Raw genomic sequence first — 21,413 nt, 5'->3', positions numbered from 1 at the left:
TTTTTGCAAAGAGGTACAATGTTCCTCACTAGAGAATTCAGCGTAGCTGGAGAGCTGGGAGGATTGAAGCCAAAATCTTAATACGATGTTGGGTCTTCGTGGTATCCAGAAGAGCAAGCCTCATAGCAGATCAGGCCATTTCACAGAAACAATCCCTACTCAAGTGAATGTGAATGTATGCATCTGTCTGTTTTGATACTAGAGAACACAATGTGCTCTCTATGAGCTTTATTTAGTATGTGACACTGACAGCCTACACTGTACATGACTGTTACTGTGATGTGCTGCTGAAGTCTGGTGGGGACACAAGGTCAGATGAAATGACATTGGTGCCTGCTGTGCTGGGAGAGAAATGAGGGGTGAAAGTGGGAGTTTTAATGTTTAATGTTTTCCCCCTATTTTTTATTTGTTTTATTATATTTTTTCAAAGCTTGATTAATTTCAACACTGTGGAACCAATGTGTATCTCTGCCAGGCCTAAGGCAGTGCCCTGTGCACACCTGTCTGTGTGTTTGCGTTTGTGTTTGTGCGTGCATGCGTGTGTGCGTCTCTACTCCACGGTTCAGCATCATACTTCTTGTGCACACCTTCAGTAGGCCAAGGAACTCAATAAACCGATTTTTCTTTTTAGATATTTATTTTGGTCAAACATTTTCAAATGTCACACCTTTATCAACAACTGTCATAGCTTACAAAAAAGCCTTACTTTGTGTTATTTTCGGAATGTGATATTCTTGCAAGTCATACACATCCATATAGATAGATGATTATTTGTATAGCACATTTCAATACAAAGCAATTCAAATTGCTTTACACAAAACATTAAGCATTAAAACATGATCAAGAATTGGTTTCTTCTAAATCACTTTAAATCCATCATTCTTACAGGCAGGTAACCATCCCACACAAGACATCTGCTTAAGGAAAACCAAGGGCACCCTTAAAGGACAACTTGACAATGACAACCTGATTAAAAAAGATTTTCCAGTGTTGAGACAGAAGGCCGTGTTGTGTCACACTTTCACATCTCACCTCCTCACTAAAAACTGTAGAACAATTAGGATACAGGTAAAACATTTAAAGTAATACTAGGTAACGTTTTCAACAAAACTAAAGTTAAATTGTATATCTTTTGTCAGTGGCAAAAGTTTCACAACACCCACTCCATGAATTTCACCCCCGGAAGCCTTTTATTTATATATTTTCTATTGAACGGTGAAGGGGGGGACTTTCCCGGGAAAATGACGTTCCTGGCCAACGTCATGACGTCGTGGCCGACGTCCCCAGGAACTACCGCAACGGTTTCCTGTTTGGCCAGGAACTACCACGGTAATAGCAAAAAGGAACCTCACGCTGATGTTAAGAGAATGTAGGATTGGAAGATCGAAAAAGAACAGAAAAAGAAAGCACAGCTCATGGTAACTAATGCTCCACTGGCTAAGAGAAACGATCCGTAGATAGTATAAAACAATTAAAAGATCGCTTTTTGAAACGTTTCCGGTGAAAACGAATGGAATTCTGGGTAATCGAGGATTACGGAAATTGTATGCAGTGACGGTAGTGACCAGCAGAGGTTGCTAAAAATCGTTATTTGGGATTCTGCATTGTACAACTTTAAGTAAAACATTTTTTTTGCGGGTTACAAGTAATAAAGCGTATTTGTGGGATGTATTTTACAGATTGCTGCGGTATAAATTGGACAAAACGTCACAAATATGCAAAACGTCACATGTGGAAATGGATCCACAAAAGTGCAAGTATGGCCACTGTACATTTTGCTAATTTACAAACTATAATGTATTTTTGTGGATATGACTTTACACAACACAAAATGAAATTATATATATTTGTGAGAATCACGCCTTCCTCCTGTTATTTCTCCACAAGAGACATCAGTGATATCTTGACCTATCAACTTATTAATAGCATGCTTATTCTATGCTAATAACATGCTAATAACATGCCTCTTAGTATGTCCTTCAATTAAACCACCTATTAAAGCATGATGACATGCAGGGTCGCCATGTGCACTCCTTGCATCACACTCACAGCCCCGAAATGGATACTAATTACCAGTTCATGTAGGCTGTACAAAGAAAAAGCAAACCAAATGGATTTTCCATGTGGGTTCACAGAATATACAGTATATCTTCGTATATTTGCTCTTCCCTTGGTTGGTAAGCAGTGAATGGAATGGGTGGAGAGTTTGTCTCTCTGGAAACACTTGCGGTGGACGATAGAGGGACCGGACTCGTCATACTCCTGCTTGCTGATCCACATCTGCTGGAAGGTGGAGCGAGACGCCAGGATGGAACCACCGATCCAAACAGAGTATTTCCTCTCAGGAGGAGCAATGATCTGCAGAGTAGGGAGAGTTCATAAGATTAATGCTTGTTACTGTATTCTTGAAACAAATAATAATGAATTACTATTGTTTGCCGTTTGTGATCAATAAGGAGACACAATTTGTGTTTGAAAGTTCCAATTGGATAAGGAGCTGCAGTCCCAAAAGAGGTTAGATGTATTATTGTACTTAATGGTTGTACTGTATTTATTACAATCAGTTAAAAATGTTGTATACTTAACATAACTGAATAATCTATTTAATGTTGACGAAACATACTGTAATTGTGCGGTTATTAGATTATGGATGTTTGGCTTCAGTTTTCAAATCAATCTGCACTTTAAAATGCATTAAAACACAACAATAACAACTTTGACAAAGAATAGCTGCACTGTTATTTTGAGCATCGTTGGATTGCCTATCTCAAGCAAGTCTTGTTTGCAATAATGTCAAGTATACAACGATTTGTAGAGAATGGCCCTAAATATTCTATACCACCAGTATGGTTCTTTAATATTGACCTAAATGTAAAATGACATAGAGACATTACGGATAGGCCTACTTCAGCTGACAATATCAAATTGTTGTGTTCCGTGTCTACTAAAGTTTGTGTATGTACTCTATGCATGCAGCATGTACCCTTGTTTTGATGGCGGGAGGAACAAGAGCAGAAATCTCCTTCTGCATGCGGTCAGCAAAACCTGGGAACATGGTGGTGCCTCCGGACAGCACTATGTTGTACAGTTCCTTATGGAAATCCATGTCACACTTCACAATGCTATTGTAGATGGTCTCATGGATCCCTACATAATTCGGATCCAGGTAATAATCTGCCAATCCTGAGTAGGAGAGACAGAGGCACAGAATAATGGTTAGAATCTAACCTTTAGATAGGCCAACACTAGATGTTAGATTAGCCATTATTAAATAAGAGTTCAATAACAGTGACAGTGTGCATTTGTACTGAAACAAAATTGTCAAACAGTGCATAACTGTTGATGATACAAAACAAGGACAACACACAACAAAAACTGCAGTAAAACAAATCCATCATGCTATATCAAGAAAGTAATGCACGGAAAGGCTTTGAATGACAAATTACATGAGAATCCTGGCCCAAATAAAGGCTGCAGATGTAGAGATTATTGTTACACTTTTAATTGCTTGTTTTCAAGTCAGTGATATAGAACTACTGTTATTACTTCCCATATTAATACTGTACCATCATCAGTAGTGGTACTATACTGTACTACTAACCGGGTTGGAAGAGCATCTCTGGGCAGCGGTAATGGTGATCACCTGACCATCAGGCAGCTCGTAGTGCTTCTCCAGTGAGGAAGAGTTGGAACTGCTCTTCATCTCCTGTTCAAAGTCCAATGCCACATAGCATAGTTTCTCCTTCATGTTGCGCGAGGGGTTTCAGAATTATTTAGATTCTCCGGGGGGGTGGATGAAATAGTTATCAGATACAAAATAGGCACAACAAGTTTAATTGTAGGCCTATATAGCACAGTTCAACAACAACACAATTCTAAGAGCAATACAAAAACATTAAGAGGCTTGACACATTACAAACAAATAGAAAGTTAGAGTTAGAGAAAATAGATTTACAGTACAGTGCCGTACAACAAGAATCAAAAACCAAAGGCCTTTTAGAAATACTAGATGTTCAGGCTGCTACGTGGCCTGAACATCTACATTTCAGCCTGCTTTTAGCTACATCATGCAAAGCTTGGCCAGTCAAATACGGATATCACGTTACGACATGTGTTGGCCGATCAAATCCAGACGCCCACCCACCATCCACCACCCACCCATAAGCCAATATTAATATAAGATTAATATATTCCTAATCAATCTCAAGCTTTACTGTTTCCTTCCACACAAAAGTTAGCAAATAGAGCATTAATTCCCACCTTATGCCTCTGAATAATACGTACCAGTAGTGGTGAAACTATAGCCTCTGTCTCTCAGGTTTTTCATCATATAACCAGTGAGGTCCCTGCCTGCCAGTTCCAGTCTAACGATGGCATGAGGCAGAGCGTAGCCATCGTAGATGGGCACTGCATGGGTCCCACCATCACCAGAGTCCATCACAATACCTGGAGAAACAAGAATTAGTTACTGGGGCCACAGAGACCAGTGCATCTCCACAGCACTGTATCTGACACAAATTACGGGTAAATTTGGTTACATTTGCTGAATAGTATACTAACACTTACCAGTGGTCCGACCAGAGGCATAGAGAGACATAACTGCTTGGATGGCCAGATACATGGCAGGGGAGTTGAAGGTCTCAAACATGATCTAGATGATGAAAAATTAAATTAATCCTTCTTTTTTACTTAAATTGAGTGACTGTAATAAGTCAATAATAAGTCATGAGTTACCGATTCCCTACTGCCGTATGCTGACTTATTATTGACTCCCGACTGGCCCCTTATACTGACTTATGCTGCCTTATTGCTGACCGCCTCATACTGCCTTATTGACTGGGGTAACAGCCCAGTTGTACATAAATAAATAAATAAAAGTTTCTTTAAAATGTGGGCGTTTCGCAGGACTTTTTGATGATTGGTTTGTGATCTCTTCCCAACTTCCCAGGCTCTGGAGGGGCGGTCACAGATTTTGATATGGCAGACGGAGTGCAATGAAGTTAAAAATTGAACATTTCACCGAACAGGATAATAACAATAACGGTGTCATGAGATGTTGGAAAATCGTCTGCAGGCCTTCCAAAACTTTGTATATCTCAGGTATGTGTTCTTATATAGCTTTATAGTGATGCAATGCTAGTGTGCTACCATATAATCTGGCCCACAGTGGCCGGCCACAGTTCTGCTCAGAGCGGACACAGACGGCTTTCGCTAGCAGGTGCTTGTCGATCTACGCTTTTCGACTTAAAGCGGTGATAGCGCCCTAACGGGACGAGGGACGTACCAGGACAGGGATCCGGGCTGGCGAGCTGCATCCAACGGTGCCTGACCCGAGTATGTCCATCGCTCCCTGGCCGGCCTTGCCACTAAAAACCACCTCCCGTGGAGGTCGAGCGACCGACCTGTTTTCAGACCGTTATCACAGTTTGTTCTTGTTACTGACTCAGTACAGCCTTTTGCTCCATTATTACTGACACCCTACTGCCTTGCTGCCTTATCACTCCCTACTGCGTATGCTGCCTTATTACTGACTGCCTTCTGCCTTATGTTACCTTATTGTCTTTTTAAGTGGTTCGTGTGTGAGTGCTGTGCTGTGCTGTGCCTCCTGTTCGTGTTAATGAGTTGCAGGTTTGTGTTGCAATCAGCTGCGGTTGATACATACACTGTTAAACAATCCACTGTGAATTCACAGTAAATTACTGGCTACTAGTTGCCGTACTTTCACAGTAAGTTTCACAGTAATTATCTCACAGTAAATTACTGTAATTTCACAGCTGTGAAATTACTGTAATTTACTGTGATTTACCAGTATGTAGTACGGTTATTTACTGTATATATGATTACCATTACTGTGAAAGTAATGTCATTTACTGTGATTTACCAGTATGTAGTACAGTTATTTACTGTATATATTATTACCATTACTGTGAAAGTAATGTAATTTACCAGTATGTAGTACAGTTATTTACTGTATATATTATTACCATTACTGTGAAAGTAATGTCATTTACTGTGAATTTACATACAGTAAAGTATTGTAAAATTGACTTTAACTGTGATTTTACCATACATACACAAACATGCTTTGTGGATCTGCTCAATGAAAAAAGAAAACAAGGACTATTAATGTTAACTTTTTATTTAACAATTAGTTAAAGTGCAACTTTTCAACATTTAAAATTTTAAATGAACTGTGAAGTCGTCCAAACTTGTAAACACTCTTGTAAACACTCTTGTACAACACTCACTACACCATGTATTGTTGGCAAACGATGGTTATTAGCTTGTTCAAAATTACCTTACATTACCATATTTCCCAAAATCTATGAAAACAAACTTAAAAATTAGAGAAAACATTTTAATATTCAAATGTATTTCAGAAAACAGGCAGCAATGCGTCCCTGAGCAAGACTCTTAACCCGTTACTGCTCTCCAAACGCCGTGGAATAAATGCAGAGGACGCATCGTATGTGCAAAATACAGTGACACAAGATACCCCCATAAAAAAGAGGGTGTGTAAGAACCATTAGTGCTGTGCAACTCCAAACACTGTAACAAGAAGAGCCTGAAGCTTCAAGTCTTCCATGAAGCTGTAAACATTTGATTCCTTTTTGACTGTAAGAACAACAGTCTATTGTCCATGAAAGAACAGTATTGTCCATGAGAAGGTAACCATTGTACTGTATGCACAAGGAAAACACATTAGAGTGTGGTGGGGTACCCTAAGTTGGACTTGCGTTTGTTTGTCTTGCGTTCGTTTCACTTGTGTTCCTTGGGATGCCTCCCTCGCGCTCTGGAGCATAACGAAGACACTTCTTCACAGTTTCACTGGAGTCCTTGTGGGTCAGCTTGCGGTCGAACTGCCGAGCAGCAGCTGAAAGACAAAATTACAAAAATAAGAGTGAGGAAGAGAGAGAGAGTGTGTGTATATCCCATACAACTTCTTGTTATAATAAGAAAATCAGTCTCACTCTGTACAGTAACACAAGCTACAATCTGGACTGGAAGGAGGAGCAAACGGCTAGCCTGGCTCTATCCAGGTAATAACATTTGCATCCGAGCACCTCTAAAGCTCACCAATTAGGTTGTCTTTTTTTGGTTTATTTCTTATAGCTTTCACTTTCACCATCACCTGATTCCAACCTAACCTTTGTTAGATTAAGTTTTGTCATTTCATGCTTTATTCTTCAACAGGGGATTACAGAGAGACATGAAACAAGGGCAGAGAGGAAACATGCAATACATTATAGGAGTTGGATTCAAACTCGGTTCTATATGGCTCACAAAGAGCATAATTATGTTCTGAATCACCATCAGTCACACCTTACTCCCTAAACTTAAGCTATTAAGTAGTTTGCAGGGGAGGAAACTCACCAAACATGCAGTCTTGTATTGCCGTTAGTCAGAGAAGTTGCCAGCATTCGTCTGATCAGGTTCTCTGAATTGGTGCCTCCTACCAGAGCCAGGCGAGCAATCTAAATCAGACGAGAGAAACAAATAGGCCACTGCTTTAACTGTTGTATTGAGCTATGTTCTGTGGGACATATGTTAGAAACAGCACAACAGCAACTCTTATTTCATACACAGAGACCAACTTTGTTTTTTTAGGGCGGCTTCACACTGGATCCGTTTGCATTCGAACCGTTCCCGAGAACGAATGCTGGCCTGCATTCACATTGGCCAAGATCCTTGCGCACCAGAGAACACTTGCATATATACCCCCAATCCTATAGGTGGCGGCATGCACATAGTGGTTCCGGCTGTGGACACAGACGTCATCAACTATGCGATGTTTGTGCTGGTCGCGCATAAATATAGGGTTGCGGCTGGGGAGTGAGTCAACGCACTGAGCGCTCAGCGCAGTGAGCGCACAGAAGTCAAGGCACAGACTGCTGTGTTGTTGACGGACAACGGATGTACGCTTATGAGAAACAACACAAATAAAACCTGGTGAAACACTTGTGTGCATTAGCGCAAGATGAGGATACAGGAAACATTCAGTATAAATGTCCAGTTTGCTAACCTTCACAACTACTACTACTTTTGCATTTGAAACTTTAAATTTCTCTAAATATTATAAACTTTCACGACAGCTTAAGTACAAAAATATATCATTTATGAAAAGGCAACTATAGTAGCCTATACAATGAAGTCGACTGAATGATATATATATATATATATATATATATATATATATATATATATATATATATATGCGCCCTGTGCTCTTCTTTTTCTCTATGAAGAAAAGTACAAGTACAGTTGACACAAACGCATTCCGCAACGCTGCCTGTCTGTTGTTTAATCTGCGCATCCGCGCATTACGTGCAGATCTCATCCTCTGGACTGCAAAGCCATAGCTGGTCATGTAGGAAGGTGTGCGATAGGATCGCGCTTGCCATAGTCTCCAAAGTAATAATAATAATAAGAGAAAGTTCACTTTTGGTTATTTAAAAAGAGTCTCCTTATTTTATGTATTAATTTATTAGCCCTACATGGGAGAAACGTTAACTTTAGAGCTTTTGGTTATAATTTAAAAAGACTGTAGAGCAGTTTGTGTGCAGACTCACCTTTTTATTTTTATTTATTTATGATTTGTGGGTCCAGCACTGTGTGTAAAAAAGAACTGTGGGGACGTGCATCTCCTGCCTTTGTTCATATTTAAAATAAAAATTATATTTTCCAATGCAAGATCAGGGTGGTTATCTGCTCTATATTGTAATATCAAAAATAGCAGATCAACAAGCTCAATGTGTCGCATTGCGCCGCATTTTCAGCTTGTAGCTTGGCTATTTTTGCTACTTTTGTGTGACACTGTATGACAATAGGGCATTCATTTATGATGAAAAAGCATTAAAAGTTGCGATATGGGATACAGGGTTTCTTCCTAACAGCAAAGATATGTAGTAGAGATGCGCGGATGGCCTCTCATGGTCATCCGAATCCGCATGTACAAATTAATTATCCACCCGTTATCCAACCGCAATAATTATTTTATCCAATTTAAATATCCGCACCAACCGTTTCTCCCGTATGTCAAAATATTATTATTTTCTGGTATTCCCCGTTAGTTTTAGTAGGCTATTAGTTGTGCGATGCGATCACAAAATGCATTGATTTAGCCTATGGAATGTCGGTGCGTCTTTTTTCTTTTTTTCAAACCGGTGCTGCGCTGACAGACTCTGTGCGGCATCCAACATACAGGCATCCAACATACATGCGGCATCCAACATACATGCGGCATCCAACATACAGAGCGCACTGCTCTGCTGTGCTACTTCTTGGTGTGGATATGTTACGGCCATGGTTGAACCCCTGTGGATTGATCTGCGACGTGTTTTTGTCTTGGAGTGCGCACCCGGGACCATAGTGTGAAAGCGCCCTTAGACACTTGATACACTGATATCCCAGCCCATGGTATTCACTCAAGTTCATGCCAGTCGTTATGTTTAACCACTTTAACCCTGGTGTCCCAATTTTGGTCATGTCAATATCAAAAATATATTTGAACAATTTCGAAACTTTTCCATAAATAGCAGATCTACAAGCTCACTACATGCACCGTGACAGGTTTTGAACTTGTAGACTACAATTATTTGTGGTCGAGTAGCTAAAGGGCAATAACTAAGCACGTTTTTTTTCCTGAGGAAATGTGAGCAAGACTGCACTGATATTAATAATAATAATAATAATAAACTTTATTTGTATAGCACCTTTCATGACATGAAATGCAGCTCAAAGTGCTTTACAGAGCAAGAATACAATTACAGTTAGAACCAATTTAACAATAAAGCAAACAAAAATAAAATAAAATAAAATAAAAGCAAAGGCAAAAGCAAAGGCATAAAACAACATTAAAATAGGGAATACAGTGAGGAATTAAAAATCAACCAAAGAATCAGCTAAAAGCAAGAGTGAAGTAATAGGTCTTGAGCTGTGCTTTAAAGCTATCGACAGAGGCTGCCTGTCTTAAGTGTAATGGGAGTTTATTCCACACTGTCGGTCCGTAAAAGCAGAATGCTGCTTCACCGTATTTTTTATATGTCATTGTAGGCACCTCGAGCAGGTCTGCACTTGAAGACCTGAGGGCCCGGTTTGGAACATATCTCTCTAGGCAGTCAGAGAGGTGGCAGGTGCCAGACCATTTAGAGCTTTATAAACTATTAAAATAATTTTAAAATCAATCCTAAAAACAACCGGGAGCCAGTGTAGTGAAGCAAGAACTGGAGTGATATGTTCTCTCATCCTGGTTTTAGTTAAAATTCTGGCTGCCGCATTTTGAACAAGTTGTAATCTGTCAGTTGTTTTCTTTGGCAGGCCAGAGTAGAGTGCGTTGCAGTAATCAAGCCGAGAGAAAACAAAAGCGTGGATCAGCGTTTTTGCATCGTCTAACGACAGATAGTCTCTAATTCGCGCAATATTTCTAAGATGAAAGAAAGCAATCTTGGTGACATGATTAATGTGTGTATTGAAATTCAATTCAGAATCGATAATCACCCCCAGGTTCTTTACTGTGGTGTTACTTTCTACAGCCAGGTTACCAAGTCTACTTGTTATCCACATTTCATAAATGAATGCAGTTCAGTCTGTCAAATAAATTACCATCTTTTGACGGACTGATTCATTCTTCAGCAATGATTCTGCCTCATTGAAGTCGTCTTCATTGGCGATTGGCAGCTGGATGTGGAACATATGGGTTGTGTACCAGCCCGGGTCATGTTGCCCTCTGCCATCTCATTCTTGATGAACTGCACATCTCTGGACAGGTCCTTTACCACCAAGTACCAAGTACTTCAGTGAGCATTGAAGTCATCTTCTGGATGGTACTGTCTTAAGAAAAATAAAATTGAAAAGTGTTAAGTGAGAATTGAAGATAACCTGCAAATGACTCATAAGGAATTATGAGGAATTATACACACACAAGTCTAATATGGCCTACTTGCCTTTGAAAAGCTGTCTGGTGTCATCGCCATGCATCTGTGTGGTTCCATCTGTAAAACACAAACATTCATGCAACTTAATCACGGCACACATTTTGAAAGGTTATTAGGCGCGCGCGCGCGTGTGTGTGTGTGTGTGTGTGTGTGTGTGTGTGTGTGTGTGTGTGTGTGTGTGTGTGTGTGTGTGAGAATATATTCTAATAACAATCATTGTGATCAAGTGTTTATTCAGTAACAGGGGTCTCCCCTTCCCTACAGCTCTTTAGTAAACAGAAAATGCAGTTTCAGTATCCTATCAGGAGAGAGAACTCATACAGATTAATTGAATACACAGGACCACAAAACAGCCCTCAGGGCTTTTTGTTATCCTTGGCTTTTAGCATTATTGTATAACTGTGCCCCTGTACTTTTTTCAAACTGTTGATAAAGTATTCAATCAAAGAGGGCAGATGAACAAAGAAGAGAGCAATGATCTTCATCAGAATATAGAGATTTAACCTTTTTACACACACAGAGATCATAAAATGTCTACAAATGTTAGATGACCGTCTTGTTCACTTACCATTGCAACCATGATCAGGCACTGACTGCATGGGATCAAACTGGTTGCAGTTTCCTCTAAAGAAGTCTAGAGGAGGGAAAAACAAATGCTTTAACATTTACACAAAAAACATGACTAGTGTGATTTGATTTGTCTACAAAGATATTACTTTACATTTTAGTAGTAAATTGGGTTAATTAGTGAGGAATACAATGGCATACCATTTTGTGCACGTTGTGGGGGTCCAAGGGGGGTGTACTGCACCAAGCCATATCCCATTCCCGATATCCCGTAGCAACAAAATAAAAATCATTAGTTATAATTCATTACAGTTTGGGAGTAGCAACACAACGTGATGTTGCAGCATATTGTTGTCAACTACCACAGGATGTCTGAACACAAAATCTGAATTGTAAGTCATACTAATGTCAAATAGTATTCCTTGAGTTCTGTGTCCCGGTCTCTCAAAACGTTAGTGTAGTGAAAGAGTAGGGTATCATACCAGTACTTGTTCGCTGTGAGGCCTGCAGCTGGTGGTATTGGGCTGCACCAAATCCTGACATCCCAGCTGAAACACACAGTAGGAAATGCACAAGGCAGTGAAGTTATTAGCGTATGACACTATTGTAACCTCCCATGTAAGGAAATGTATGATTTCCTTTCAGCTGATCCCTTGCTCTGACCCAGGGATAAAATAAAGGGATGAAAGCTAAATACACTGTCCCAATTTTCACTTTCATGAAAAACGTCATAAAACACACATGACACAACACAGATGTTTAAACATGCCAGAATGTTCAAACATGCCAGAATATTATGTTATGTGACTGCTGACTGTTTGATAACTCACAATTATGAGCTTGCTCAGGTGGAGATTGCAGGTAGTTGCCATCGGTGCCAGTAACCAGATCTACAAGATTCTACTACACATATTTATTATCGTGACATACCATTCCTTGCAAGTTGTGAGGGTGGAGTTTTGTAGTGAGCTGGAGTTGATCTTGGTGTTATATCTGAAATGCATACACATTTTAATTTAGATTAGATTTAACATGTCTTCTGTTGCATGCATGATGCCAGCTCAAGAACAAACACACATGATATGGGTTCACTTACTGTTATTTGGATCAGGAGACAGCAAATTGTTTAAATAGCCAAAGCTGCCATTCAATGAATCTAAAAAGGTAAACCAGCCAGTGTGAGTTTAAGCAAATTGTGTTTAAACAGTTATCCAATTGATGTTTTAGCATTGATAGCAACAGAACATACCATTCATTTCCTGGTCTGGGGACCGCACAGCTCGAGGCCTGCTGGATTTTGGTGTCTCTCCTACAACATAATATAGTCGGCATAATGTTATTCACAATGTATTTATTTTGGGCTAAAACTATATAGGCTAACTGCAACCAATGCACAAGCCCAGTGTTGTAATCAAAATGGTCAGTTTTTTGTTGGTACAATGTCAGACAGGTGTAATTTGTTATTAACTGTGTCGCAGTGATCACAGGGCTAATATTGTCCAAGAGTTCCAAGACTGCCAAATAAAATAAATGCATTGCATTGTGTCAATACCTGGGAAACCCACTTCAGGTGGTTTGGCAAACCGTCTTCTTTTAACATCGCCACCCGATTGGTCATCATGAGTCTGAGTGCTCATACTGGGGATTTGCCCTAAAGAAAACACAATATACAGAATGTAGTCATACTATGTTTATTAGCCAAGTCTACAGTCTGAATACATAGGACCACAATGGAAACAAGCCATCAGGCCTTTGTGTTATACGGTACCTAATTGTACCGCTGTACTAGTTGCAAATTGTAATTATAGTATTCAATAAATCATACCTTGAACAATACCTACACATCACCAATGCTGCTCCAACACCCTAGCGTGAGCTGATCTATGATTGGTCTAGCATAAGCTGAGCTGTGATTGGTGTGATCGCATGGTGATAGAAATAAGGAGAGAGGTACAGACTAACCCTAGACAGCAGGCCCTATCAGGGCCACGCTGAGGGGAGAGAGACAAGAAAAAGAAAAGAGTAATCACTATACCTGGATCTTCTTTTTTGCCGTAGTTCTCCTTCGTCCTCAGATTCTACGTGGGAGGTTGGACACATTGTTGAGGTGTACTTGGTCTCTTGTCGCTTAGCTTCATCAGAGGTCTCTGGAAAGAGCAGAGGGAAAATGACATTTAACATGACTGCAGTCAGTGTTGAATCAAAACATATGTAATACTTGGTTTAGTTGGTTACAAATGTAATTGTTCTGTAAATTAACCGTGACATCCCTATTCTGGTCATGTAGGTGAACATACTTGACAATAAGAAAACATTCTGCAAAAATAGCTGATCTACAAGCTCGTAATGTGTCACATTGTGAGCTTCCTAGATGTATACATACTGCATGTGTTGCACCGATTACTCACCACAGGTAATAAGGAGGCGTACATCCTTATAGGGGATCCATTTATCATCTGGTTTCATTCCACCTCGAAGGGCCTTTGTGAGCTTTATGTTTTTAGGCGGCCATAAATAGGTCTTTTCTTCATCTTTAAACCAGCTCTCTAAAACTACTGCTGTCCCACCATTTGGGAACTGTACAACTGACCACAGCACAACCTCACCATCCATCTTGAAAGGGCTAGGGCTGAAATGAGAAGAATTGCTCATAATGATCTCTCCTTACAAGCCTTTGCCCATACTGACTTGGACTTGGTGTAATCACATTTGAGACATCCAAGTATGGGCCAAAACTGAAGTTTAGAACTTTTGAATAAAGGTAAACCATCTATATTAAAACTGTAAAATAAGTGTAGTCAGAGTTGAAAAAACTCAAACATACCAAACGTGAAATTACCCCTTTTACTATACCAAAATGAATGTACTCTCCCCCTTCAATTTTAGTGGTAGGCACATGTTTTTGCGTTCCAAACAATGTTTTTCCATATTTGGGAAGGGTGGGGTGAAATATCTTCAAGATCTACATAGGATGTTGCCCAATATTTTCAACTTATCATGAGTAAATCTTCATTATGCTCATTACTGTCAGAGTCATTTTCAGATTCAATTGTGTCAGCCCCATCTATACTTTCAAAATGAAAATCTGGTGAAGCCTTTGAGGTTTTGGAGTTGATATTTTCACTCTGATCACTGATAATTAGTGGTCGGTTTATTGGCAAGTCTGATGTAGTTGGTAAAGCATCTAGCTGGCACTCAGAAGAGGTTGTGACAGGAGTTGTGCTCTCTAAACAGTGAAGGTTTGTACTTGCATTAGCGGCAGCAGTTAAATTATATTCAATGAGGATATCCTGCTCTGTCTCTCTCACTAATTTGTTGACATTACGTCTTTTAGCCCAATACGATGACATTATCTTAAGAGTGATGAGGTGCTGTAGTCACTGTACATAAATTGTGCCTAATTACTTGGCTGTAATGGACTGAGTCTTCCTTCTTCTTCTTCCAAGTGGTACGTGATCCTGAAAATGGGAAAACAAAGAAAAAAGAAAGGTCCAAATGAATGTGCTGCAATATCACTCTATCTATCTTCTGTAGTGTTAAAAAAAATAGATGAAGTGTCAGGGATTGTCATGAATTTAAAGGTAGTACAACATCCTTGAAACCTGGTTCCCAAAACAGTGTTTTGTTAAACAATCCAGGTGTGCTTGTATCATGTATTTGACAAGGCAGCACACATTATGCAATATATACAACTATTTATGAATAATTATTATCTACATCAGCACAAATTTCCCACTAGAGACACATTCTATATCCTAAAAAACAAACAAACAAAGACTAGCTGATTTACAAGCTTAAAAAAAAGGCATCTTACAAGATCAAAGGCTTTTAAATCTACAATTTTCACTATTCAAATGTTGTGAAAGTATGAAATAGGGCTTCTTAAATGTTTTGGCATTAGTATATGCAAACAATATAAAGAGTGCACACATTATAGAGACTATTTAACATGATGAATACATGTGTGCCTTGACACAAAATCTTTGAAAACCACTAGTTTAGTTTAGCCCTACAACACAAACATATTCATTTTTAGTATCAGATGGCCTATTGCAAATACATCAGCTGGTACTGTAATACAGTGGTTCTCAACCATTTCAGGCCTCGACCCAAATGCGGCCCCCTGGACTATAGCTCTGAAACATGACCGTCATATCATGACAGTCATGGATAAACTTCAACCTGGTGTTTTCATTTTCTCCATTTATCTCTTGTACATCTACATAAACGTTCAAATTTCAAATATAAAGTGCCTAACCTATGGCCACGGATGTTACAATTATGTTCGGGCCCTCAGAAGTACCCGTATCTTCCGTTTTGTTCAATAAAAAGCTTTTTAATCCGATCGGTGGACATTTTCTTCGTATTTTCGCCATGCTTTCAACTAAGCGACCCTATCGGTTGGGAGGTGTATTGCACTCCTCTGATACATTATAACTCTATGAGAGAGAGAGAGAGGCAGTGAGAGAGAGAGAGAGAGAGAGAGAGAGAGAGAGAGAGAGAGAGAGAGAGAAGAAGTGAACATGCATTAATTAACCAAGTCATGATTTTTGTTCAGTAAATTATATTTGGACTGGTTAAATTGGGGTTTGAACCAGGGACCTATAGACTTGTGGGTAGACAGTGTAAAGGATAAGGATAATTCCTTTAAAAGGTCCGTTCATGAAAGTCCTTGCGGTCTTGTTTCCAATGAGGGCCTGTGAGCAATTAGGGGTTAAGAGTCTTGCTCAGGGACAAATTTCAATTCAACGACACATTTGCTGTCCTGGCCTGGAATCGTACCTGGGGCAACCAGGACCTCTGGCTCCCTAGGCGGGAACACTAACTACTCAGCTATGGCGGCAGTACTGACTGAGCCATTGGATAGACAGAATTGGACTTCATATGTGGTAAGTTATCATACAGCATGGGTTGCTTATTATACATACAAGCTCATAACGCGTCACATTGTAGATCGGCTGTATGTGGTTACTGTAGGTGTTGTATTAATAATTACATCTGCAAAGTAACAAGTAACTAAAGCTGTCATCTGCTGTAATTGTAGTAGAGTAGAAGTAACAAAAAGGGAAAGTAAAGTAAAAGTACCTAAAAATGGTACTGTGCATTGTAAGCACTGGTATTGGTACTTGAGTAAATGTACATAGTTACTTTTCACCACTTTTTTTTTTTTTTTCTAAAATTTTTATCCCACGATTTTGTAACCCTATTTTTTACACCCAGTGCCAATGGACCCTTCACTAAGCCCCACCCACTCCACTCTGTGACTGGTGGTGCGAAGTTAGTCACACCCAGGCCTGGCAGCGCCTGGCAAACTTTGCTTCTCACCCATTGACTTGCATGTTAAATGATGGCTTTTCACCTTAAAAATAATCGCTCATTTCAGGAGCAAGAGCTTCGAAATCTCTTCTAAATCTAGTCAACAAGGCCTGCAGTAGGCTATGCACTGGACAAATGTGCATGACATTATTTCAATAAACTAAAAACATGGGAAATGTTAGAGGGAGTAATAGCCATGGATACACGCCGGTCGACTGTCACGACCGTCATGGATGAACTTCAACCTGGTGTTTGCACTTTCTCCATTTATGACCCGTACATCTACATAAACGTTCATATATCCCATGGCCACGGATGTTACATTTATGTACGGGCTCTCAGAAGTACCCGTATCATCCGTATTGTTCAATAAAAAGCATTTTAATCTGATCGGTGGCCATTTTCTCCACGCGCTTTCAACTAAGCGACCCTATCGGTCTGTAGGTGTATTGCACTCTGATACATTATGAGAAAATGGCCACTGATCGGATTTAAATGCTTTTTATTGAACAATACAGAATATACGGGTACTTTTGAGAGTCCCGTGCATAATTTCAACATCCGTGGCCATGGGGTAAGCACTTTATATTTGAAATCTGAACGTTTATATAGATGTACGGACCGTAAATGGAGAAAGTGCAAACACCAGGTTAAAGTTGATCCATGACTGTAACAGGAGTTTATGTACCGCAGAGTACACTGCAGTAGCAGTTAATAAATAGACGAACAAATGAATTAATATACTTTAACGTGCGGAATCCGAAACAGGCAGCGCTGTGATTCTGAATTTTGTTACGATTACAGTGATTAGTAGCCTATTATTGAAACCACCTGGGCGAGTGAGTCGTATCGTGTAACTTTCCTGAAGAAGCTGTGTATGTGTTCAACAACACAGCCATTCAGCCTTGCAGTTTAAGTGCAGATTTCAGCTTGGGAAAAGCAGCCTCAAACGGGTTTGGGTACGTGGTTCATAGTCAATATTGCGTTATCGTGGTATTCCTATTCTTGCTATTATGTTGCAAATGATTGTGTGAGTGCGGGCGAAATAACATTGACAGTTATGGCAGGTGACGAAAGTTTGCCAGACCTATGCCAGGGGTTGCTAAGCTGGCATTGGACAATCGCTTTTGGGGTGGGGTTTAGCGAAGGGTCCATTGTCTATGTAATCCTGGGCACTACCTTCCCTCTGCCAACCTAGGGAGGCCAGGGCCGAGCTCATGCCTCCTTCAATGCATGAGAGCCAACTGACCTTCTTGTCACCTGACAGGGGAGAGTTTCCCTGGTAGGACGTAGCGCGTGGAAGGAACACGTTATTCCAACCAGTTCCCTTCCCCTCCAAAGACATCGCCTGATTGTCGAGGTCGGAGTGCTATAATATCAACGTTCGGCCAATCAAAGAAAAGCACACGCACTGGGAGCACGGGATCGACTCCTGCCCGAGTCAACTTTGTTCAACTGTGGCTCTGCTTGCTTGTAGCATATATAATGTACATATAACGTAACATACTCTTGTATTCATTGCATCTGTCATTCTAGACTTACAATTGATGAGATGATCAAAGCATTAATAATTACCACGAGCCACGGAGGGCACGTTGAGCCACGAGTTCAACGATGCTTGTGGGCAGCCAATAATGTAACATTAACATTAACCTGATCAAAGCAGAATAAGAGCTTTTTTTGCGGTTAATGTTGGATATATCTGAGTTTTTGGTGGTTATTTGCGGTTATTTTTGCCCTCAAAACATTAGGTGTCATGTTAACAAATTGATCCAAAACAAACTGATCCGACTACTTCTCGGACTGGGGCCCATGACCCACCTCTCTCCCACTCACTTTGCCAGCCTAGGCTGGCTCAGGGTGGAAGACAGGGTTAAACAACTAAAAATGGGTCTGGTCTTCAAAATTGTAAATGCAGATTTGCCCGATATGCCCCCTATACCCGCATATCTGTATAAATACCTCGAAAAAGTTAGTGACACCCACAGCCACGAAACTAGAGGGAGCGTAAACAACAATCTGGTACCACCCACCCATAAAACAAACATGGGCAAATTCTCCCACAGCCACCAAGGAATGGAATAGTCTAACCCCATCCCTCAAAAAATGCAGTTCGCTGGGCTCATTCAAAACAGCCCTAAAAACCCATCTTTCTGGAGGCCGAAAGAGGAGCTAGTACCAGTTTCCCTGTAGACAGACGACCCCCCCCCTCCTCTTTTTTGTACATATTTTGTATTTCCTCATGCTTTTTTTGTATATAATTTTTATTTTTCCATGCTTCCCCCCCCCCCTTTTTTGTACATATATTTTTTTAATGCTTTTTTTTGTACATAGTGGTATTTTTTCTGTATTATCTGTATTTACGGGGCCAGAGCTCAGCTCTGGACCTGTTTTAATGTTCCCCTCTTTTTTCTTCTTCCACTTTTGGCAGTTCTGGCTGAACCGTGCATACGCTTTTTACGAAACTTGGCCATATGGTAGATGGTCATGAAAAACTATCAAGAAATAATTCTCACAATCTTTCGTCAAAAGGTGGCGCTATAGCAAAATGCCAACTTTGAACAGGTACAACTCATGCCCTGTTTGACCTACAGCCATGAAACTTCAATATACATATGCGTCTACTCATGATCAACAACTTTCACACTCTGACTTTTGACCTCTGACCTTTAGATCTCCCACCATTTTTGAATTATATGAAAAAAAGTTAAAACCTATCTCCTCCTGGGATTTTTGAGTAATCTGCACGAAACGTTTTACACATGAACTTTGGACCTATGCCGACAAACATGTGCAAAAGATTTTCCATAAGTGAAAAAATTAAGCTTTAATGAGCCAATGAATATTGCAGTTTTATGACAATTATTCATCTGCCCCTAACACATACATGCAGACTCACATTTCTTTGAAACTTTGCGGTAATGTTGAGGGTCATTCCAAATATCACTGAAACCAATCTTACTCCAATTGGTCAAAGGGGGGCGCTATAGCAATTTTTTGAAAATGCAAACTTTAAACAGGCAAAAGTCATGCCTCGTTTGGCCGACAGCCATTAAACCTGCTTACACATGTGCCTTGACTCATGAGGAACACATCTATCACGTTGACCAGTAAGCTCCGCCCTTAGATTGTCCGCAATTTTGAGCAGTTTGAAAAACACTTAAACCCAAGATTTTTCAGCTATTTGCGTGAAACTGTATCATCTGTTTGATCTCTTTTTTTCACAGGGCTTGTCTGTTGGTCCAATGGCTTCTCCCTTAAGCAAGTGCCTCATGACTGCAAGGTTGCCGGTTCAAGCCTCACTTGATGCACACTCATTTAAGTTGAATTGCAAAAAACATGACTGTATCAATGAATACATGTGTAAACGGTAAAGATAACATGAAATGCTTATTTGAGAGTATGTTTTTTCAATGTATGACGTACTTCATTGTGAAAATAGCCGATCTACAATATCACAACTTTTCAGATAGCAACGTTTTGTGAGCTTGTAGATCGGCTGCTTTCACTGGTTTTGGTTTTGAGGAGACATACAATTTCTCTATTGGTAAATGGTTTGTGAACGAGTGATAGTGTTAGTGTGAAAGTGTTAGTGTTAGTGTGAATTCTTTTTTCACTGGTTCTGGTCTGTTGGTCCAATGGCGTCTCGCTTCAGCATCAGCCGCTGGATCGCAGGGTCGCCGATTCAAGCATCACCTCTTGCTGGATACTTTTCAATTGTATCGCACAAAACATGACTGTATCAATTAATGCATGTGCAACTGTTAAAGGTAACATGAAACGCTTCTTGGAGAGAGTCTGTTTTTACAATGTATGACAAACTTCATTGTGAAAATAGCCGATCTACAATCTCACAACTTTTCAGATAGCAACGTTTTGTGAGCTTGTAGATCGGCTGCTTTCACTGGTTTCGGTTTCGAGGAGACATACAATTTCTCTATTGGTAAATGGTTTGTGAACGAGTGATCTTAGTGTTAGTGAAACAGGGGCTTGGTTCATGACAGAAGGCAAAAGTTTATGATCTTCAACAGACAACTTCAGCCTGGATGAAGCTATAGCAATACAGGTAGTGTCTCAGCCTGTGAGTCTGAAGTTTGAGAGTTTGATTCCTGTCAATGGCAATAGGTTGAGCTGTCTGTTTCTCTCACTCTGTCTGTCTATCTGGCTCTGGTAGGTGGGTCATTCCACTTTACAATTGCATCGCACAAAACATGACTGCATCAAATAATGCATGTGCAATTTTTTAAGATAACATGAAATGCTTATTTGAGAGTATGTTTTAGGAGACACATTTTTTTTTTATTGCTAAATGGTTTGTGAACCAGTGATCTAGAGTAGTTCGGGACACAGAGGCTTGGTTCATAATGGACGGAAATAATTATAGATGTCAACAGATACTGTCAGGGAGGCCATATATCTAGCTCAATGAGAAGAGAGGCAGCCTGTGAGTCCGTAGGTCACTAGGTCGATCCCTGTCCCCGACAATGTATTGAGGTGATCATGATTTGGCTTTCACATAGTGTTTCTTGAGGATAGACTTAGGCGTTGTTTTACTGAGGTTAGTGTTAGTGAGGGTTTAAAATGCTCATTTGTTAA

General features: G+C 40.0%; 2 protein-coding genes and 1 long non-coding RNA gene across 3 annotated transcripts in view; 1 reads left to right on the top strand and 2 right to left on the bottom strand.

Moving 5' to 3' along the window:
• Window positions 1-21,413, top strand: part of LOC308097945 — a 435,438-nt gene that overhangs the window by 212,966 nt on the left and 201,059 nt on the right. The gene's annotated exons all lie outside the window — the stretch shown is intronic.
• Window positions 272-10,733, bottom strand: LOC308098609 (actin-2-like; the record flags this gene model as incomplete). The annotated part of the gene is given in 11 exon segments (XM_080447017.1): window positions 272-294; window positions 2,223-2,358; window positions 2,984-3,183; window positions 3,595-3,742; window positions 4,261-4,276; window positions 4,278-4,446; window positions 4,567-4,651; window positions 5,285-5,402; window positions 6,674-6,680; window positions 6,764-6,874; window positions 10,706-10,733. Coding segments are annotated over 11 exon segments (1,041 nt in total).
• On the bottom strand, window positions 11,996-14,181 carry LOC308098708 (uncharacterized protein). Its single transcript, XM_080447124.1, has 8 exons — window positions 13,910-14,181; window positions 13,537-13,648; window positions 13,054-13,152; window positions 12,751-12,810; window positions 12,598-12,657; window positions 12,432-12,494; window positions 12,332-12,391; window positions 11,996-12,049 (listed from the first exon to the last, which is right to left on the bottom strand). Exons 1-3 carry the CDS (start codon window positions 14,151-14,153, stop codon window positions 13,119-13,121), a joined length of 390 nt encoding a protein of 129 aa, XP_080303250.1. The 5' UTR covers window positions 14,154-14,181; the 3' UTR covers window positions 11,996-12,049; window positions 12,332-12,391; window positions 12,432-12,494; window positions 12,598-12,657; window positions 12,751-12,810; window positions 13,054-13,118.

Source organism: Gymnoscopelus braueri (genome assembly GCF_963280865.1).
Source record: "Gymnoscopelus braueri genome assembly, chromosome: 13".
Lineage (NCBI taxonomy): Eukaryota > Metazoa > Chordata > Actinopteri > Myctophiformes > Myctophidae > Gymnoscopelus > Gymnoscopelus braueri.
The sequence above is the reverse complement of the archived record's forward strand: the minus strand, read 5'-3'. Positions and strand labels throughout refer to the sequence as shown.